The sequence below is a fragment of the Populus trichocarpa genome, chromosome 2, assembly GCF_000002775.5.
Source record: "Populus trichocarpa isolate Nisqually-1 chromosome 2, P.trichocarpa_v4.1, whole genome shotgun sequence".
Classification (NCBI taxonomy): Eukaryota; Viridiplantae; Streptophyta; class Magnoliopsida; order Malpighiales; family Salicaceae; genus Populus; species Populus trichocarpa.
In genome coordinates this window covers 10,998,162-11,015,103 of record NC_037286.2, presented here as the reverse complement: position 1 = coordinate 11,015,103, position 16,942 = coordinate 10,998,162, and the positions used below count along the sequence as shown (strand labels likewise).

The 16,942-nt window shown below is 35.4% G+C and overlaps 4 protein-coding genes and 1 non-coding gene across 6 annotated transcripts; 4 read left to right on the top strand and 1 right to left on the bottom strand.

Moving 5' to 3' along the window:
* The first annotated feature begins 400 nt into the window (after window positions 1-400).
* Window positions 401-3,765, top strand: LOC7453963 (uncharacterized). Its single transcript, XM_002302493.4, has 3 exons — window positions 401-2,125; window positions 2,701-2,890; window positions 3,286-3,765. Exons 1-3 carry the CDS (start codon window positions 548-550, stop codon window positions 3,411-3,413), a joined length of 1,896 nt encoding a protein of 631 aa, XP_002302529.2. The 5' UTR covers window positions 401-547; the 3' UTR covers window positions 3,414-3,765.
* Window positions 3,766-4,525: 760 nt separating this feature from the next.
* Window positions 4,526-6,459, bottom strand: LOC7461710 (ycf20-like protein). 2 transcript variants are annotated; one of them, XM_002301240.4, is made up of 3 exons: window positions 6,272-6,459; window positions 5,855-6,062; window positions 4,526-5,354 (listed from the first exon to the last, which is right to left on the bottom strand). In XM_002301240.4, exons 2-3 carry the CDS (start codon window positions 6,022-6,024, stop codon window positions 4,880-4,882), a joined length of 645 nt encoding a protein of 214 aa, XP_002301276.2. In that variant the 5' UTR covers window positions 6,025-6,062; window positions 6,272-6,459; the 3' UTR covers window positions 4,526-4,879. The 2 variants fall into 2 exon arrangements, with proteins under 2 accessions (XP_002301276.2, XP_024451536.1); XM_024595768.2 differs by having other exon boundaries at window positions 4,526-5,351; window positions 6,272-6,458.
* A 2,676-nt stretch (window positions 6,460-9,135) lies between these two features.
* On the top strand, window positions 9,136-12,791 carry LOC7461709 (protein GRAVITROPIC IN THE LIGHT 1). Its single transcript, XM_002302492.4, has 3 exons — window positions 9,136-9,301; window positions 9,462-9,518; window positions 11,309-12,791. Exon 3 carries the CDS (start codon window positions 11,374-11,376, stop codon window positions 12,640-12,642), a length of 1,269 nt encoding a protein of 422 aa, XP_002302528.1. The 5' UTR covers window positions 9,136-9,301; window positions 9,462-9,518; window positions 11,309-11,373; the 3' UTR covers window positions 12,643-12,791.
* A 147-nt stretch (window positions 12,792-12,938) lies between these two features.
* On the top strand, window positions 12,939-14,744 carry LOC7453962 (21 kDa protein). The gene is made up of 2 exons (XM_052450363.1): window positions 12,939-13,656; window positions 13,948-14,744. The coding sequence occupies exon 2, from the start codon at window positions 13,959-13,961 to the stop codon at window positions 14,571-14,573; it is 615 nt and encodes a 204-aa protein (XP_052306323.1). The 5' UTR covers window positions 12,939-13,656; window positions 13,948-13,958; the 3' UTR covers window positions 14,574-14,744.
* A 1,734-nt stretch (window positions 14,745-16,478) lies between these two features.
* On the top strand, window positions 16,479-16,551 carry TRNAE-CUC (transfer RNA glutamic acid (anticodon CUC)). Its single transcript has one exon. It is a non-coding gene; the product is annotated as a tRNA-Glu (tRNA).
* The last annotated feature ends 391 nt before the right edge of the window (window positions 16,552-16,942 follow it).

Sequence of the window (16,942 nt, the reverse complement as noted above, 5' to 3'; positions counted from 1 at the left end):
TATTAAAAATAATTTTTTAAAAATAAAAAAATATTATTTTAATGTATTTCAGAGTGAAAATCACTTTAAAAAATAATTAAAATTTCAATTACACTCTTTAATTGGGTTACTGGAGATTCATTTTCTAATTGTGCTAGCTTTTGTTAAAAAAAGACCTACTAAAAATATTTAATTTAAAAACCTATATAAAAAATTAAACTCAACAATAAATTGTGAAGGTTAAATTTAATAAAAGCCTCATTTGAAAAAACAAAACAAGCTAATTTACAGTTTTTTCAGTTTTTAATACCAAAAAAGCTGATTTGGACCAAATCAAATTCGTTCGGTTTAAACCGGTTTTCAGTGTGATTGGTCATATTTTTTTGGCCCAAACCATCTTACCGTGAACATCCCTGGTACCACTTACCGTCACAGACTCACAAACGGCTGCTCTCCAAAATCCATGGAAAAACAACAGATTCTACTAGAAGAATTAAGAAAGCAGCATAACTTAAAAACTCTTCTGTTCCATTAAAAATCCTACCTAAAAAGACATCGAAAGTATATCATGCCATCACTACACCTGCCTTCAAGGTTTTCTTCTCCATCGTTTCCTCTCATAAATCTCACCACCTCGAAAAGACCAATCTCCACCACCGCAATCACCATGTCCCTCTCATCTTCACCATCACCATCAATATCAAACAACCCCAAAGAACACAAAGACCCTGAAAACCTAATAGCCCAAGTCTTAAAATACCACAACCAAACCAAACACTTCTTTACTAACTATGCTAGAGGCCCTCATGGTCTTGACTGGGCTAACCAACCTAATCCATTTAGACGTTACGTTTCTTCTCCACTTCTCTCCCTCCTTCACTTCCCCGTTGAAAATAATCAAGATTCGACTTCTGTTTCTGCTCCTTTGTATCATTCTCTTTTCAATTCACTTCCATCTCCAAAACCCATTTCTAAATCCTCAATTTCTCAGTTGTTTTATGATTCTTTAGCCTTGTCTGCTTGGAAAACAACTGGCTTTTCTACCTGGTCTCTCAGGGTTAATCCCAGTAGTGGCAATTTGCATCCCACAGAGGCTTATATTATTAGCCCAGCGGTTGATTCTGTTTGTGATTCTGCTTTTGTAGCACATTATGCACCAAAAGAGCATTCTTTGGAACTTAGAGCGAAAATTCCAGATACTTTTTTGCCTAGTTTTTTTCCAAGTAATGCTTTTTTGATAGGGGTTTCGTCCATTTTTTGGCGGGAGGCGTGGAAATATGGAGAGAGGGCGTTTAGGTATTGTAATCATGATGTGGGTCATGCTATTGCTGCTATTTCATTGGCTGCAGCTGAGCTTGGTTGGGATGTGAAGTTGCTTGATGGGTTAGGGTCTAAGGAGTTAGAGAGGCTAATGGGGCTCGGAATTTATCAGGGGTTTCGAATCCCGGATAAGCCAATTAAAGGTAAGTTTCCTGAGATTGAATTTGAGCATCCAGATTGTGTGCTTGTTGTTTTTCCTAATGGTGTCAATGATTTTAATGTGAATTATAAGGAATTGAGCTTGGCGATAATGGAGTTTGGGAATTTAGAGTGGATAGGGAATCCGAATTCGCTTAGCAAAAAGCATGTTTGCTGGGATGTAATTTATTCAACTGCAGAAGCTGTTAAAAAGCCCTTAAAGATAGATGATAGGTTTTTAGTTGATAAATTTCAGAGCAGTGGGGTTTGTAGTGAAGGGTCTTATAAGGGTTTTAGCGCTAGGGAAATTATTAGGAAGAGGAGGAGTGCGGTAGATATGGATGGAGTTACTAAAATTGAGAGAGATACATTTTATCAGATTATGTTGCATTGTCTTCCTTCTGGTTGTGGAAGTGGAGAGAAGCAGAAGAGGCAATTGGCATTGCCATTTCGGGCACTTTCATGGGATGCGGAGGTGCATGCAGTTTTGTTTGTGCATAGAGTGGTTGGGTTGCCTAAAGGGTTGTATTTCTTGGTGAGGAATGAAGATCACTTGGATGAGCTTAAGAAATCCACAAGGGCTGAGTTTAAGTGGGAGAAACCAGAGGGATGTCCTGTTGACTTGCCCTTGTATGAACTTGCTAGGAGTGATTGCCAGCAGATTGCTAAACAGCTCTCATGCCATCAGGTGTGCCATTACTTAACCTTTTCCATTCCAATTTCTTAATATTATCAGTAGATTGCTAGGCAAGCATGTGATTATGAAACTGAAATTGGTGCTCAACAAATAATCCTAGATTATGAACATGAATTTGGAAAGGACAACAGATTTAAATGAGGCATCATCTTTTTGTGGATTAATAAAAGCACCTTGGTGTGTTTCAATGAATAAAAAAGTTGATCACCTTGCATTTTTCACTTATCAAAAGAGAAAAGGTGTTTTTAACAAAATTTACACATCTTTGAAATCAACTAATAGCTTCCCTAAACAGTTAAGAAATTATTGTTGCAAGTTCCAACCATCAAAACTACTGTAAAAAACTTGAATTATCATCTATTCAAAGGACTTCAGTAATTTGTCTCCGGTATCACCAGCAAACAAATATGTATTTCAATAACCTGAGAACAATTCTGAGGTTTCAGTCACTTCTGTGTATTGATTTTCTCATTTTGAAGCTGAAATACCAAAATCTGATGTGAGTGGCCTGAAACAATCCAATTCTTGCTAAATTGAAGCTGAAATACCAAATTCCTTTCATGCAGGACATTGCTAGTGATGGCTGCTTCAGCCTTGGTATGGTGGCTCATTTTGAGCCTACTTTGCACAGCAAGGGTGCATGGATGTATCCTAGATTGTTTTGGGAGACTGGAGTTCTTGGCCAGGTTTTGTACCTTGAAGCGCATGCAGTTGGCATTTCTGCTACTGGGATTGGTTGTTTCTTTGATGATCCTGGTATGTTTCTCCTTTTCACCTTCTTTTCGCCTTGGTCTCCAGTTCTCTGGCACCATATGTATTATCCTGGCGCTCAGTTGAAATGTTGTTAATTGTGAATGGCTTTCATATCAAGAATTTCTTCAAAAAGAAGATCATTTGGGTTGTACTGCATGACAGCATTCTTTAGTTAGTAGAGAAGATCATTGCAGAGCAGCCTGTTCTCAAGTCTTTTAGCTAGGTTCTAGGAAGTACCTCGCTGCTATCAGGATATTCTAGATCAAAGATTGTTAAACCATAATATAATTTGAGTAATTCTCCTTTGTGTTATGTTCACGAACCCCGTTGTAGCATTCTTGCATTTTATGTCCTGAGATTGTAAACTTGAAACTTTTCCTGTTGTTATTCTGTTGCAGTGCATGAAATTCTTGGATTAAGGGGATCAAACTTTCAGAGTCTGTATCACTTCACTGTTGGAGGCCCTGTCTTGGACAAGCGGATAATGAATCTGCCAGCTTATCCTGGCCCGAGCACTGATGCATGATTGCAATATGTTTGCCGCAACACTCAGGGCTTCTGTCAGCTGCCTTTTGTCACCAAGACAAGTACATACAGAATAGATTTTGAAGAGTTACAACTTCATACGAGAATATAATTTGTATTCTTAGGTTTATACAAGTCCCCAGCGTGACATTAACTTCATAATTTCTTCCTCTGTGCTTTTTTTTTTTTTCCGGGTTTGGCTGTCTGGGGCGGGGGAGGGGAGCTAGAGACAGGCCAAGAGTGTGCTCAATGTTCTTTCATTGGCTGGATCAAGGTTTGTTTTATATGTTGTAAAGTGCAACTCAGACTTCAATAATGAGTTACATAATAGATATCTTTGATCGTGCCATAAACTGTATTTCAAGTGTAAATAGATAGAAGTGCTTGGATTGGAAGGGAAGTTGAATAGAAATGTTCCGGAGAAGTATCACCACGGGATTGGTATTTTTCGCACAGAAGGGGAAATATAACGGAATACAGAACACGAATCAATGAAACACCAGGCAAATCACAGCTCTGCCCTCTGCACGTATTTCATGCTACTAAGAGACAAGGCATGGGCTCGAATCAATTTGCATAAACAATTCATCCAGCACCAATGAAACGTATGAAGAGGCGGGTGGACCAGGGCCTGACGACTGGTAGCAATCTGGGCGTGCAGCGTTTCGATTAAATGCGTAACTGCTAGACCCAGTGTCCTTTTTGAGCTACCATCTCAACCTGAATTCCATGGCTGAGTTAGAGGAGAAAACAATATTGGCACAATGGGACTGCCACTTTTGCATCTAAAATATTCTCCTTAAGAGTTGATTCACCAAAGCATTTGAGTATTATCTGCACTGATCAATTCTTATAAACTAAACTACAGTGAATCACAGTGTTCTGTCAAATGGAAAATCTTCATGTTATAGCCATCCTGGTGTGAAATAAGTACCCTTACTCTCAGTTGCTTAGCCACAGGCATGAACACAACTCTATTTAAAACTATAGCCCATTTCAAGTGGGGAAGCCTTGCTATCCAGAAATCCTGAAATTAAATCAGATCCAATTGTATCCTCCATACTTAAAAGCAACTTCCACAGCAGAAAGAGATAATAGTCAGATGCAAGGCACTGAACGAATAAAAAATCTATATTTGCAGCCATAATATAAATCTATGTATCTACAGAAGCCATATGTTAATGGCGTACAACCAATCAAAACTATATGAGGATCGCATGGCTCAAGGTAAATTGCTGAACACCATCTTCAGGTAATCAACTCATCACGCTTACTATTGATGGAACTTGGAAGGCAGACAAGGGATCCCACAAGGAAGGTATGCCTCAACCCAAGCGCTGTTGACCCTGCAGAGCTTTCCACTTGCGAAGCGCATGTGTGCAATCAAGTCCTGACTTGTATGTACAGTCATCTCATAATGCTTAGGTGCAAACTATATTGACCGATAGAATCTGAAATGGACAACTTTCACAAAAACAGAGAGAAGATATCCATTTCAAAATCGAACAAGTTACTGAAGCTCATAATCTTGTCAATTTCATATTTAAATGAATCCAAGAACAGACCAAGAGTAAGACCAGCTTTCCAGTAATTAAACACGCTGACAATGCTCCGAATACTTTTGACAAAGGGAAAAGAAGCCCTGTACATAAGGGCTCCAATCCCCTCCACAACCACCACCGCCAAGGCAGCAGATAAGATGTCCCAATCACCTGTCTGACCAATAACCGTAGCAAAGGCAGTTGCACAATAAAATCCCACCAAGAAAAAGAGTAATTTCATGGGAAGATTTTTCCTTATCTCCCGGATTCTAACACCCAGCCTGGTCTGGAAAGCTTGAATTGCCCTAACTAATCGTGTTCCACCACCACCACCACTGCTCGAGGAAGAAGGATCCAATCCACTACCATCCACACTGCTCTTAATCTGCCAAGCCCTCCTGCTTAACGATTCAAAGAGAAGCTCTTAACAACATCAAGAGACAAATGTGAACAATATGACCCTGATTAATTTCACTACCTTAAACACACCTCATAACACCAAAACATAATGTGAACATTACTTGTTGTTGCAAAGAAACTACAGCAATTTTGCTAACAATTGTGCAATTCACATGAAACTATGAGTTAGCAACAAGTAATTTGTTAGAAATTGAGGATACTTCTTTGATTGCCCATGCAAGTAAAATCAATCATAGGCGCCTCAATTACTCTAAGGATCCTATCAATAAATACGCTGCTCAGAGAAATCTACCAAAACCTAGACATGAACAAAGTGATCGTCTAGTCTAAATATGGCATTCAACTTTCGATTCCACTCGAAGCACCTTTTCTCTATAAACTCATTAAACCATAAATAAAAGCGTCATTTTTAAGCACCTTAGCCGAGCAGCACAAACAACATTAATAATTAACTTAAAAAACAATTGTGGTGGATGCTTACCGAAAATTCTTGGCCAAATAGGGTTCAGCCACATGGACAAAAGAACACTGAGAATATAATTTCCGGCCAGAAGCACACGCAGTTCTATGAAATCCTACTGTTTTCAAACACTGTGTAGTCGAAAGCTTAGATTTTATCGGATTATTAGGCAACGTCATAGTAGTTGCCATTACCGCAAAAATAAATGGTGGAACCCAACAGTGTAAACCTGCAAAAAAAAAATCCCATCATAGGATTGCTGAGTGAGTCTGGTTCAGTACAAATCGAACGAGTCATTTACTAACCCAAAATTAACTCATTTGCAATACAGCACAGTCATTATAATTTTCTGAAATGCCTAATTAGATTGCTTAATTAAGCAAGTAATTAAGGAGACAAACAAGTAATTGATTTGAAAGCGAAAAGAAAGAAACTTACGGTGGAAGAGAATTTGACAATGGTGGACAAGAGGTGGAAGATTGTGGTACGGTACCGTTCTTTCTCTCTATCTCTCCTCTCCTGTGGAATTTAATAGTTTTTGGAGTTGAACTCCATAAGAATCAAGATAGAAAAAGAATTATGTCCATTTTTTCCCATTTGCTTTTGGTTTGGAAGGCACTGGTTCCTTCTTTTAAAATTGGAGTTTTTTATGCATTTTTATATAATAAAAACAATTATTTATAAGAATTATAATGATTTAAATTCCTGAAAAAATTATATTTTTTATCTCGGTGAAATCATTTTTTTAATTAACAATACATTTATTTATATTTGAATAAAAAACTTAAAAAATTTATAAAAAATATTTATAAAAAATAAATAAATTTATTTCTTTATTCGTAACTTTCTTTTTTGTTACTTATTAGTTTCTTTTCTACTTTGATGAAAAACAATTTCAAATAAAAACTTGCAACCATTGGTAAAGCAATTTTCAACTATGATTGCTTGAGAAAATTAAAGAATAATTAATACAGGAAAAAAAAATAAAGAACCATAAATAATAAATAATAAATATTTTTTTTTAATTTTCATTGAGAAATTGTTCATATAGTTTCATACATAATAATTCAAAGTAATTTGCACATATTATCCTACAAAACTATAATTTTATTTAAAAACCATGAGTATAGTTGAATGATTTTTTTCAAATATTGTTCGTATTGTTATTATTTATATAAATAGGGTTTTGTTTTAAAAAGAAGAGGAGGGTTCAAACTTCAAAGAATGTTCTAGGCTTGCCCGGGTTTGCACGCATCGAACCTTTTAAAAAAAGAAGTTAGATGTGTTTGTGCCCGGTAGGTAAAGTTCATGTGCCTAATTTTTTTATTTTTTAAGGGAATATGTCATGCACTTGTTTTTTTTTTTTTTCAAAAAAAAAGAAACCAACAACATGTTGAACACTATAATAATTTTTAATTATCTTTGATGTTTGAAAAATTAAAATACAAGTTTTTGGATTCTAAAAACTAATTTTTAAATACTTCTTCACCCAAAAACTCTCAAAATATATATTTAGAACCTCAATAACCTCAATTTTTTTTAAATACAAGATACACTTTAATCGATAAAAATCAAAATGAACCACACCATTCTCTCCCGACTCTAATATACTTTTGTTTAAAATTATTAGAAAATTACACCATCTTAATTGAACTAATCTCATCAAGACAAACTCATCAAGATTAAGAATATGCTTTTTTAAAACTAGAATGTGATTGATTAGAATCCTTTTCTCTTCTTCTTTCTCAACAACCTTTTCATTGATAAATTAGGATGTTAGTGTCACTATTGATGTTGTGTTGTTTGATATTTAGAGTAAATGATTTATTTTAATTTATCTTTTATATGGTCTTCATAGTCTAAAAAAAAAATCCTAGTTTTGAGATGATGCTTAATTTTATAAAAAAATAATAATTTTATTGCTAGTAGGGAATAAGAAATGAGGGGAGCAAAATAAACCTAACAATGAATTAATGTTTGATTTTGCGAGTATCTATTTTTGTTATCATATAATTAAATATGAATTTGAAAAAAATCATTGAGCTTAGTGGATCCCGTAACCCAAGTCACAGTTTTAACAAGTTAACTTTGATTGATTAGAAATCAAGCTTTGGAATTTGTTTCGATTTGCTTTTCATTAGACTATTATAATTTCGAATAAACATCATGATATTGAGTTGATGTTTGATTTTTCGAATGACTATTTTTGTTATCATATAATTAAATAAAAAATAGTCTATATTTTTAAACCCAGCATAGTATATAATCCAGGTCGTGGATTTGATGAGTTAGGTCATGTAACCCTAATCTATTTAATATGCCATCATCTAATTTTTTTTAAAAAATTATGTTATGTTGAATTTTCTTTTAAAGCCAGAACACGTTCCACTAGTCGTCCAATATTTTGCTAAATTGATTGAGCTAAATCGAGATATCTATTAAATAGTTTAATTTAAAATTTAAACTAAGTAAGAAATTAAATCGAGAGATTTCATTATTGACTCACTACCCATCAAAAAAATTCTCCATAATTCTATTATATTTCTTATGTTCATAAAATTTTTGGTACAGCATGTTACGTAGCATTACCACCTATCTAGTTTTCTCTACAAGAAAATGAAGTAAATTTTGGTTAGAAATGGAGATTCGCATAAAACAAACGACATCAGTCATGTATTTTACAACTCACCACAGTCCGATTTTTATCACATAAGCTATGAACTAAATAAAAAAATAATCAATACAACTGTCCATATTAAACCTTCCTTTATTTATGCTGCACATGGTTCGACCTTGACATTATATAATAAAACTCTCTTTTTTTTTTAAAAATAAAAAATAAAAAACAGAAAACCCAGAAACCACAGTGATACCAATGAATACCTTTATGTTTTCAATTCTTTTTTAATTGAAAAAAAAATCTTCTAAGCAAGATGAAAGAGTTAAGAAAAAGAAAGCATGGGATACAAGTGATTATGGTGAATCATTATGAAATAGTGAATCTTCAATAATTGTTATTACGGGGATGCAAACAAATAAGATTGGATGTTTTGATGACTCGTCATTTACGGTGATATTTGAAAATATAATAATAATTATTTTTAAAAATATATTATAATAATATATATTTTTTATTTTTTAAAAATTATTTTTAATATTAATACATTAAAATAATAAAAAAGTTATTTTTAAATAAAATTATTTTAAATTTTAAAAAAGCACGGTGCTACCTACACTTTCCTCTTCTCTTCAAAATAAAGACAACGATTTTATCTATTTATTTATTAAAAACCCACGGATAAAAAATAAAAAAAAAACACAGAATTAGAAAGTTAGTAAAGCAACTAAGAGAGTTCCCGAGATAGGTATATTTTTGTTGAAACCTCAACTTTACCAAACTCTCCATTACATTCACCGACTCCTTGCCATTCAAGCCTCCGGTCACTCCCCGGAAACATCTCCGATCAGGTATTTATCTTCTTTCGCCCCCCAATCTAACTTCCTGTACGCCCAATTAAACTGGATGGGTACTGAATTTGGAATCTTTTGTGCTTTACTTTTAGGGTTTTGATAGAACTTTCAAGATTCGATGACAATGAACTGGTTGTGTTTTGTTTTTTAATTTTAGGTTGACGGGTATTATGTTAGCTGGGTGCATTCTGAGGGTGCCTTCTGATCTTTATAGGTAAGCAACCAGCTCAAAGTGGTTTATGGTTCGGATGAACCTTTTCTTATTCGTTTTCTAAATAAGCTATCAAGTGAGAAGGAATATAATTCTACGGCACAGAAACTTGAACTTATATGAATGTTTTTGAAGAGTTTTAGTTTTGATTTTGTTTTGGCTACAGAAAGAGTGAAACCGCTAGATTTATGACCTTATCATACTGGTTATTCGTGTATTTTTCTTTTTTGGCTTCTTCTACATCTTCTCGAAGCTTGATCTTTGGATGATTCAACTGCTGTTCCATGCTGTGACTTGCCTTTTTCCGAATCAAGTTGATCACTGTATCATATGCGCATGGTTGACGTGCTGATAAGTGGTGTCACTGAGTATAATCTGGGAGTATATGTCATGTATGGAGTCTTAGACAAGTCTTTGCAGCAAGCGCATGATATACGTAAGAGTTTGAATTTGTCTTTTCTATTCAAGTTTCTACTGAGATTTCACATCAGTTAAGTGAGTTATCAGAAGCTCACATATATGTAAAGTTTGAATCTTCACTTCACTCCAAGTTTCTACCTAGGATCGACTTTAGTCAATTGAGTTATTTCATTTTAGGGCTTGATGATAAAAAGCGATCAAATCTGGGGTTTTGGAAAAAAAATAAGTTTGAGGAAATTATTTAAAATTGGTCTGTTTTCAAGGTGGACTCACTTTGAGAATTTCTCTTCAGATGCTATAATGTGGCAGTCAACAGCATATCTTTTATGATAAAGAACCTTTTGGATTGATGCTTGGTAGTCTTTTCTTCTTCTTCTTCTACTCACTTCTACCTTTTTGTCAGCCTTACCTTTGCTTTCAAACTCAGAGAGCTAATATTTGTTTTTCTGCAAACTAGCCCTAAAAATTCTTATATTTTCAGTTGGTTGTGCCAAAATAAGGTCCTGCAATCAGATTGAGTGTTTAATAACTGAGCTGGTGCTAGATCTTTCATACATCATTAAGCCTTGTTGTGATCTAGGTCAATCCCTGACTTATGTAGTTCTCGTTATTCTCTAACCATATTAAGGTTTTAGCTGGAGTGCTGTCTCTGGGCTCCTGGCTTTATGGGCTCACCTGTCGAGCATAGAATGATTTCCCTCCAATCATTTTGGTGATTGAGAGGTCATTAGGTTCTTGTCCAAGTGCTAAAGGGATTTGTCTCCAATCAATCAGGGCTTTGGCCAGAATGAGTTTTTGGTACAAATCCTTCCAGTGCAATTTTTTACTAAAAAAAGAAGTGATTGATTGTGGTATACTGGCATTGTGACTCTCTTGCCTTGTTGGGATCATGTTGATATATGCCTTATGACATCTTTGGTGTGGTTTCTTCAGTCCTTTGTTACTAGTTGCTTTTATGGACACCCCTCCCCCCCTAAAATTTTCATTAACAATGTTTGGGTTATGACCTTGTAAGTGTGGAGTATATTAAGTAACAGGAAGCAGTGTTTTCTATTTTCGAATCTATTCATCAAACATTTTTATCATTTTTCATAAGCTCTCTGGAGCGAAATGATCACTGTTCACAAGATTGCTCTTGCATTATGTGCACACACGACATTCTTCATCCTGGTTGCTCAATGGTGCATGAGCCAGAATTGAGATCAGTTTAGAAATGCGACCAATATCTGAAAATATTGCTTTGTAATGTGGACGTAGTTTAGGCTTATTTTGGATTTAGCATGTGTGAAATATTACTGGGAATTGCTTGAGTTGTGGCTTCTTGCATTGCTGATAGTCTTGGATGTCATTAATACTTTTATGAGATTTTTCAGGTTGTGCCACACTGTTGTATTTTCGGAAGGAATCCAACTAGATTGCCCATCCTTTGAAAGTAGATATGCTACCCACTGGGTTGAAAGATAATCAACCCCGCGAGAGCAACAATCAAAAGGTCCACCCTCAACCCATGGAAGATTCTGCAAATCAAAATCCAGAAGCTTTGGAAGCCTTGATATCCAAAATATTTACCAACATCTCCTCTCTGAAGTCAGCTTACATCCAGCTCCAATCTGCTCATACTCCCTACGATCCTGATAAGATACAAGCTGCTGACAAAGATGTAATTTCCGAGCTGAAAAATCTATCCGAGCTCAAGCATTTCTACAGGGAAAACAACCCCAAGCCAATATGTGTTTCTCCTCAGGACTCTCGGTTAGCTGCAGAGATCCAAGAACAGCAGAGCCTGCTCAAAACATACGAGGTTATGGTGAAGAAATTCCAATCTGAAATTCAGAATAAAGATTCTGAGATTCTTCAGTTGCAGCAGATGATTGAGGAGGCAAACCAGAAAAGAGCAAAACTGGAAAAGAATCTTAAACTCAGGGGCTTGTCAACCAAAGAATCAGAGGGTTCTGGAGATGAAAGTGGTTTTTATTCTGTGGATCTAACCCCGGATCTCTTCATATCTGCCGTGGAAACTGCTTTCAAAGCCATTCATGATTTTTCTAAACCATTGATCAACATGATGAAAGCAGCCGGGTGGGATCTTGATGCTGCAGCTAACTCCATTGAATCCAACGTTGTTTATGCAAAGAGAGCCCACAAAAAGTACGCATTTGAGTCTCATATATGTCAAAGAATGTTCAGTGGGTTTCAGCACGAGAACTTCTCAATTAAAGTTGACAGTGGGGCAGTTTCAAAGGAGACTTTCTTCCACCAATTTCTTTCTATGAGGGAAATGGATCCTTTGGACATGCTAGGTCAGAACCCAGATTCTGCTTTTGGGAAATTTTGCAGGAGCAAGTACCTGGTGGTGGTTCACCCAAAGATGGAGGCTTCATTCTTTGGAAATTTAGATCAGCGAAATTATATAAATGGGGGAGGGCATCCAAGAACGCCCTTCTACCAGGTGTTCTTGAAACTGGCCAAGTCGATCTGGCTTTTGCACAGGCTGGCTTATTCCTTTGATCCAAATGTTAAGGTCTTCCAGGTTAAGAGAGGAAATGAGTTCTCAGAGGTTTATATGGAAAGTGTTGTAAAAAACCTGATATTAGATGAAAATGATCCAAAACCTAGGGTTGGTCTAATGGTTATGCCTGGGTTTTGGATAGGAGGCAGTGTGATTCAGAGCCGTGTTTATCTCTCAGGTGTGAAGGTTGCCGAATGATTACCAAACCTGAACAAATATTTGCTGTGTTGTTTATGTGGTGTGTTTGGATTCAATTTGTGTTTCCTTTATAATGTTGTAATTTATGTAATTGTCTTTCTCGTTGAATGAGATGAGAAGAGATGAGCTTTCATATCTTCTCTGCCCCACTCTGTGTCTCTGCTTCATGATCTTGCCTGGGTTTGTATGTTCCAGATAGCAAATCGGTAAATTGTTACCGAGAAAATCAGTGCCATTTACTCATGTGAAGGTGCATCTCGCTTGGAATTGTGGTATAATCTCTGGGAGGATATAGATGCTTGGCTTGAATAATATGCAAGACAAATCATGTTACTGGAGAACAATGCAAGATATGCTCAACGATCCACAGGATCATAAAAAAAGAGGATTAGAGGATTTGATAGAGATTGTGGCTGATCCTTGCTTAAAGATCACTCAGGTTCAGAAGCACATGATTTGCGAGGTGTCAAATTGGGAGACGGCTTGTCTCTGCTGTCCAACCGTGATTTTTATAAAATTTAATTATTTTTTATGTTAAATTAATTCAAAAATAAAATTTTAAAAATAATAATAATAAATATTTTTTTAATATATTGTAAAAAATATTTTGAAAGATTGTTTTTTAAAAAAACTTTATTTTTTAAAGATAATTTTGACCAGACTGTTTATCAGGAATTAACAGCTATTGCCATGTTTATGGACAGGTCGCCACGGGCATCGCTGAACCCTCTCCAGTGCAACCGATCCAACGGCAGGAAACTAATAATCCGTTGATCCCACGAATTCTGGTCGTTACTGGTAAAAAGTTAACGTGATTTACCAATTTGATTTATCATGGAAGGAATCGGCAGTTCGCCACTACTGTATAATGGATCCAACTCTCTGAGTCATTAAGAAACATAAAGAACCTAAAATGTTGACCATCAAAATGCACGTGCGTGCCCCTTCCCGAGAAACCCTGCCAGTGTTTTATGGTAAAATGAAGGTTCGGATAACCATCATCTTCGTGCCAAGGTTTGTTTTTCATTACTGCAGATCCGAGATACTCTCGATAATGCAGGTTTAGGGTTAATCATTTAACTAACCCGGATAGGCATAATCCTATTTTCTATTCAGGCTTCTTTCAAGGACTAATAATTGAGTATTATTTGTGATTAATACGAGTAAAGTGCAAGATAGATCCAAGTTTATGAAGTTTTAGCCTGTGACAGCCTCTTTATATATACAGCCTTACCCTACTCCTCTGCTCTCAACGGAAAGTTCATTTCTGTGTTTGACACATTTCCTTTCCTTCAATTCTACTAGCTTCAACAAGAATGAATCGTCTCAGCCTTTCCATACCGCTACTGCTGCTATCCATATTTTGCTTTTCAGGCACAGTGGAACCGGCAAGGTTTGCCAGACATTCCCGGCCTCGGGCCTATATCGAGACTGCGTGCACGAAGACCCTTTATCCATCCCTATGCACCCAATACCTATCAGTCTTTGCAAACTCAACAATACAAACCCCTCAACAACTAGCCCAAGCTGCCTTATCCGTGAGCCTATACAAGGCCCTCCAAACAAGAACATTCATGTTGAAAGTGGTCAAGGAGCTCAAGGCAATGAAATCTAAGGATTACCAGGCTGTGAAGGACTGCTTGGATCAAATTGGTGATAGCGTGGATCAACTTAGCCAATCAGTTAGAGAGCTCCATCGCTTGGAACATCCAGGTGCTGCGGGTGGCGGTGACGTCTTTTGGCACGTAAGTAATTTCGAGACCTGGGTAAGCTCTGCCATGACTGATGCCAGTACTTGTGTGGATGAGTTACCGGGGAAGGATATGAACAAGTTAAAGGCTGTAATCAAGGCCAAGGTTTTGAATGTGGCACAGACTGCTAGCAATGCACTAGCCTTGTTTCAGCGGTACGCTGCAAAGCACAAGCCATAAGGCTACATGTAAACCTTGCTTGTGTTTCTGAATCAAACTTTGCAGTTCAAGATTTCTTACTGTGTACTGGTTTTGAGGTTCTGTCAGTTTCCTGTACAATTGTATACAAAGTGAACAAAGCACCTTTAAGAATCAGTAATAACTGAATAGTAATCTCATCCTTTTGCGTAAGATGTTGACATTATCATTTGTTTTTCCGTTTCGTGTAAGAAAGTTTTTGCCTGCATCCTACACGGTTTAAAATAGCAAGTCTTGCTTAAATCTAAGTTCTTTCTTTAAAGACATTATAGTTGAGAGAGCGGGTTGTCTAAGCCTTAAACCTCATTATGAGCCCCCCTGATCCCTCTAAAAGATGCGTCTAACCTCCGCTTCTTATTAATTATTATTATTATTAACAGAATAAATGAGGAGGGGGATTAACTATTGCTCTGCACATGCTGTTTTTTTTAATCGCTTTATGGTTTTGTTTATTCCACTGTCATGATTGAGATTATGAATTTATTAAATTAATTTGGATTCGTTCATATTATTTTTTTATATCTACAAGTTGATCAGTTCACATCAAATTAATTATTATATGGTTTAATTTTTTTTTTATTAAAAAACATGTTAGCAACACTTAACAAATGTTTTTTTTTATCTTTTTTTAATTAAATATTTTTTTCAATTTCATTCTTCAACATTTAGTTAATTGAGAATTGAACTTTATAATTTTTTTTTCGATTTACTTTCTATAAAGTTATTATGTTCTCTTGACTTGGATATGGTTAGTTAATTCGTGTTAACTAGAGTTATTGTTTTTATATTTTTTTAATTTAATCTTTCAACACTGGGTTGATTGATAATTAAGTTTCATATTTTTTGTTTTAATTTGCTTTCTATAGAGTTATCATGGTCTTATAACCCAAGTCGCGGGTTAGGCCGGTAAACTTGTGTATTTTTTGTCCTCTTACAATTGATTTTTTTTTCAATTTCATTATTTAATATTAAGTTGATTGAAAATCAAGTTTTATATTTTATTTTGATTTATGTATTATGAGGTTATTTGATCGCATGTTAGAATATGGAGGCAAATGCATTCAGTTTAGTTATTCAAGCCATTTGACTTGGCTTAATTTTTAGTTGAATTTTGTTTTTAATTTTCATTCTTCAACATTAGGTTAAATAAGAATTTTTTTTATAGGGTTATCAGGGTTTCATGACCCGAGTAATGAATTTGACAGGTTAACTTGAGTTTATCTAATATATTGTCGTTTTAATATTTAAAAAAAGTTATTGTCTTGATTTTTTTTAATCAAACTATATTTTTATCAATCACTCGAGTTTTTCTTGGACTTGTCAAGTCAATTAGATCAATCGTCATATAATTTTAATCTTTTTATGCTAAAACAACCTATCAACAACATCTATATATATATATATATATATATATAAATCTGATTTGCAGCATAGTACATGATGCATGTAAGGAAATACTATATCTACTTAGACTAGAAATAGGTAACATGGGATTTTAGTAGCTTTTGGACATCCAACCTGCACTTTTTATGAATCTCATATGCATTTAGTCATCTGAGTAAACTATATTAACTATCTTGTTTAGATTGCTTGCTTTCAAATGGTGACGCTTTTAATGTCTTAAAACGATAGTTTTTAAAGCTCATTTTTAGTAAAAAAAAAGAAAAGAAGCAAAACTTGAGGCTATAACGTGGAGATCGTAAAGCAAGCTAGGCATTGAGTAAACATTTTATAAGTTCACCCAAAGGCCTGGTTTGTATATTATGCTTTTCGTTGGACTAGAACGCATATCCTCCACATCCACTATTCAAGTTGTTGAAAAAACTAGTTTGGTCGATAATTAATAAAATATATAAATTAAATATGCTGCTGCATCAAACCAAGAAATCCGTTGTAGTCTAGTTGGTTAGGATACTCGGCTCTCACCCGAGCGACCCGGGTTCAAGTCCCGGCAACGGAAACGTTTTTTAAATTCCATCTCGAGCCTCAGTGGGGTCCATTCAGAATTTAGAAAAGGAGTGCTAAATAAATCCAGGCGGGAATTCAATTTCAATCCCAGAACCAAGCAAGCAAGCGAGCATTCCTTTCTCACCCCCTCTCTTCAATTTTTCTAATGCCTGCCCCAACGGAAGATGAACACGACTCGAAAGAGAGATTTCTCCGAAAACAATTCTTACAAGAATGGAAACTCGTCAAATCTCTCCTTGACGACATCGTTTCTAATCAACAACTCTCCGATCTCTCTTCCGTCCACAAGACCCGCTTCATTGTACTCCTCTTCTTCCTCTTTGATTCTGTATTTATTTGAACTTGAAAACAAGAGAAATTTTTATCTATTTTTTTTAAATAAA

Bases quoted from the DNA above. Each gene is read 5' to 3' on its own strand.
- LOC7453963 (XM_002302493.4), top strand. From the start codon at position 548: ATGCCATCACTACACCTGCCTTCAAGGTTTTCTTCTCCATCGTTTCCT. The intron at 2,126-2,700 runs GTGTGCCATTAC...CCTTTCATGCAG, and splicing joins AACAGCTCTCATGCCATCAG to GACATTGCTAGTGATGGCTG. The intron at 2,891-3,285 runs GTATGTTTCTCC...ATTCTGTTGCAG, and splicing joins TTGTTTCTTTGATGATCCTG to TGCATGAAATTCTTGGATTA.
- LOC7461710 (XM_002301240.4), bottom strand. From the start codon at position 6,024: ATGGCAACTACTATGACGTTGCCTAATAATCCGATAAAATCTAAGCTT. The intron at 5,355-5,854 runs GTAAGCATCCAC...TGAATCGTTAAG, and splicing joins TATTTGGCCAAGAATTTTCG to CAGGAGGGCTTGGCAGATTA.
- LOC7461709 (XM_002302492.4), top strand. From the start codon at position 11,374: ATGCTACCCACTGGGTTGAAAGATAATCAACCCCGCGAGAGCAACAAT.
- LOC7453962 (XM_052450363.1), top strand. From the start codon at position 13,959: ATGAATCGTCTCAGCCTTTCCATACCGCTACTGCTGCTATCCATATTT.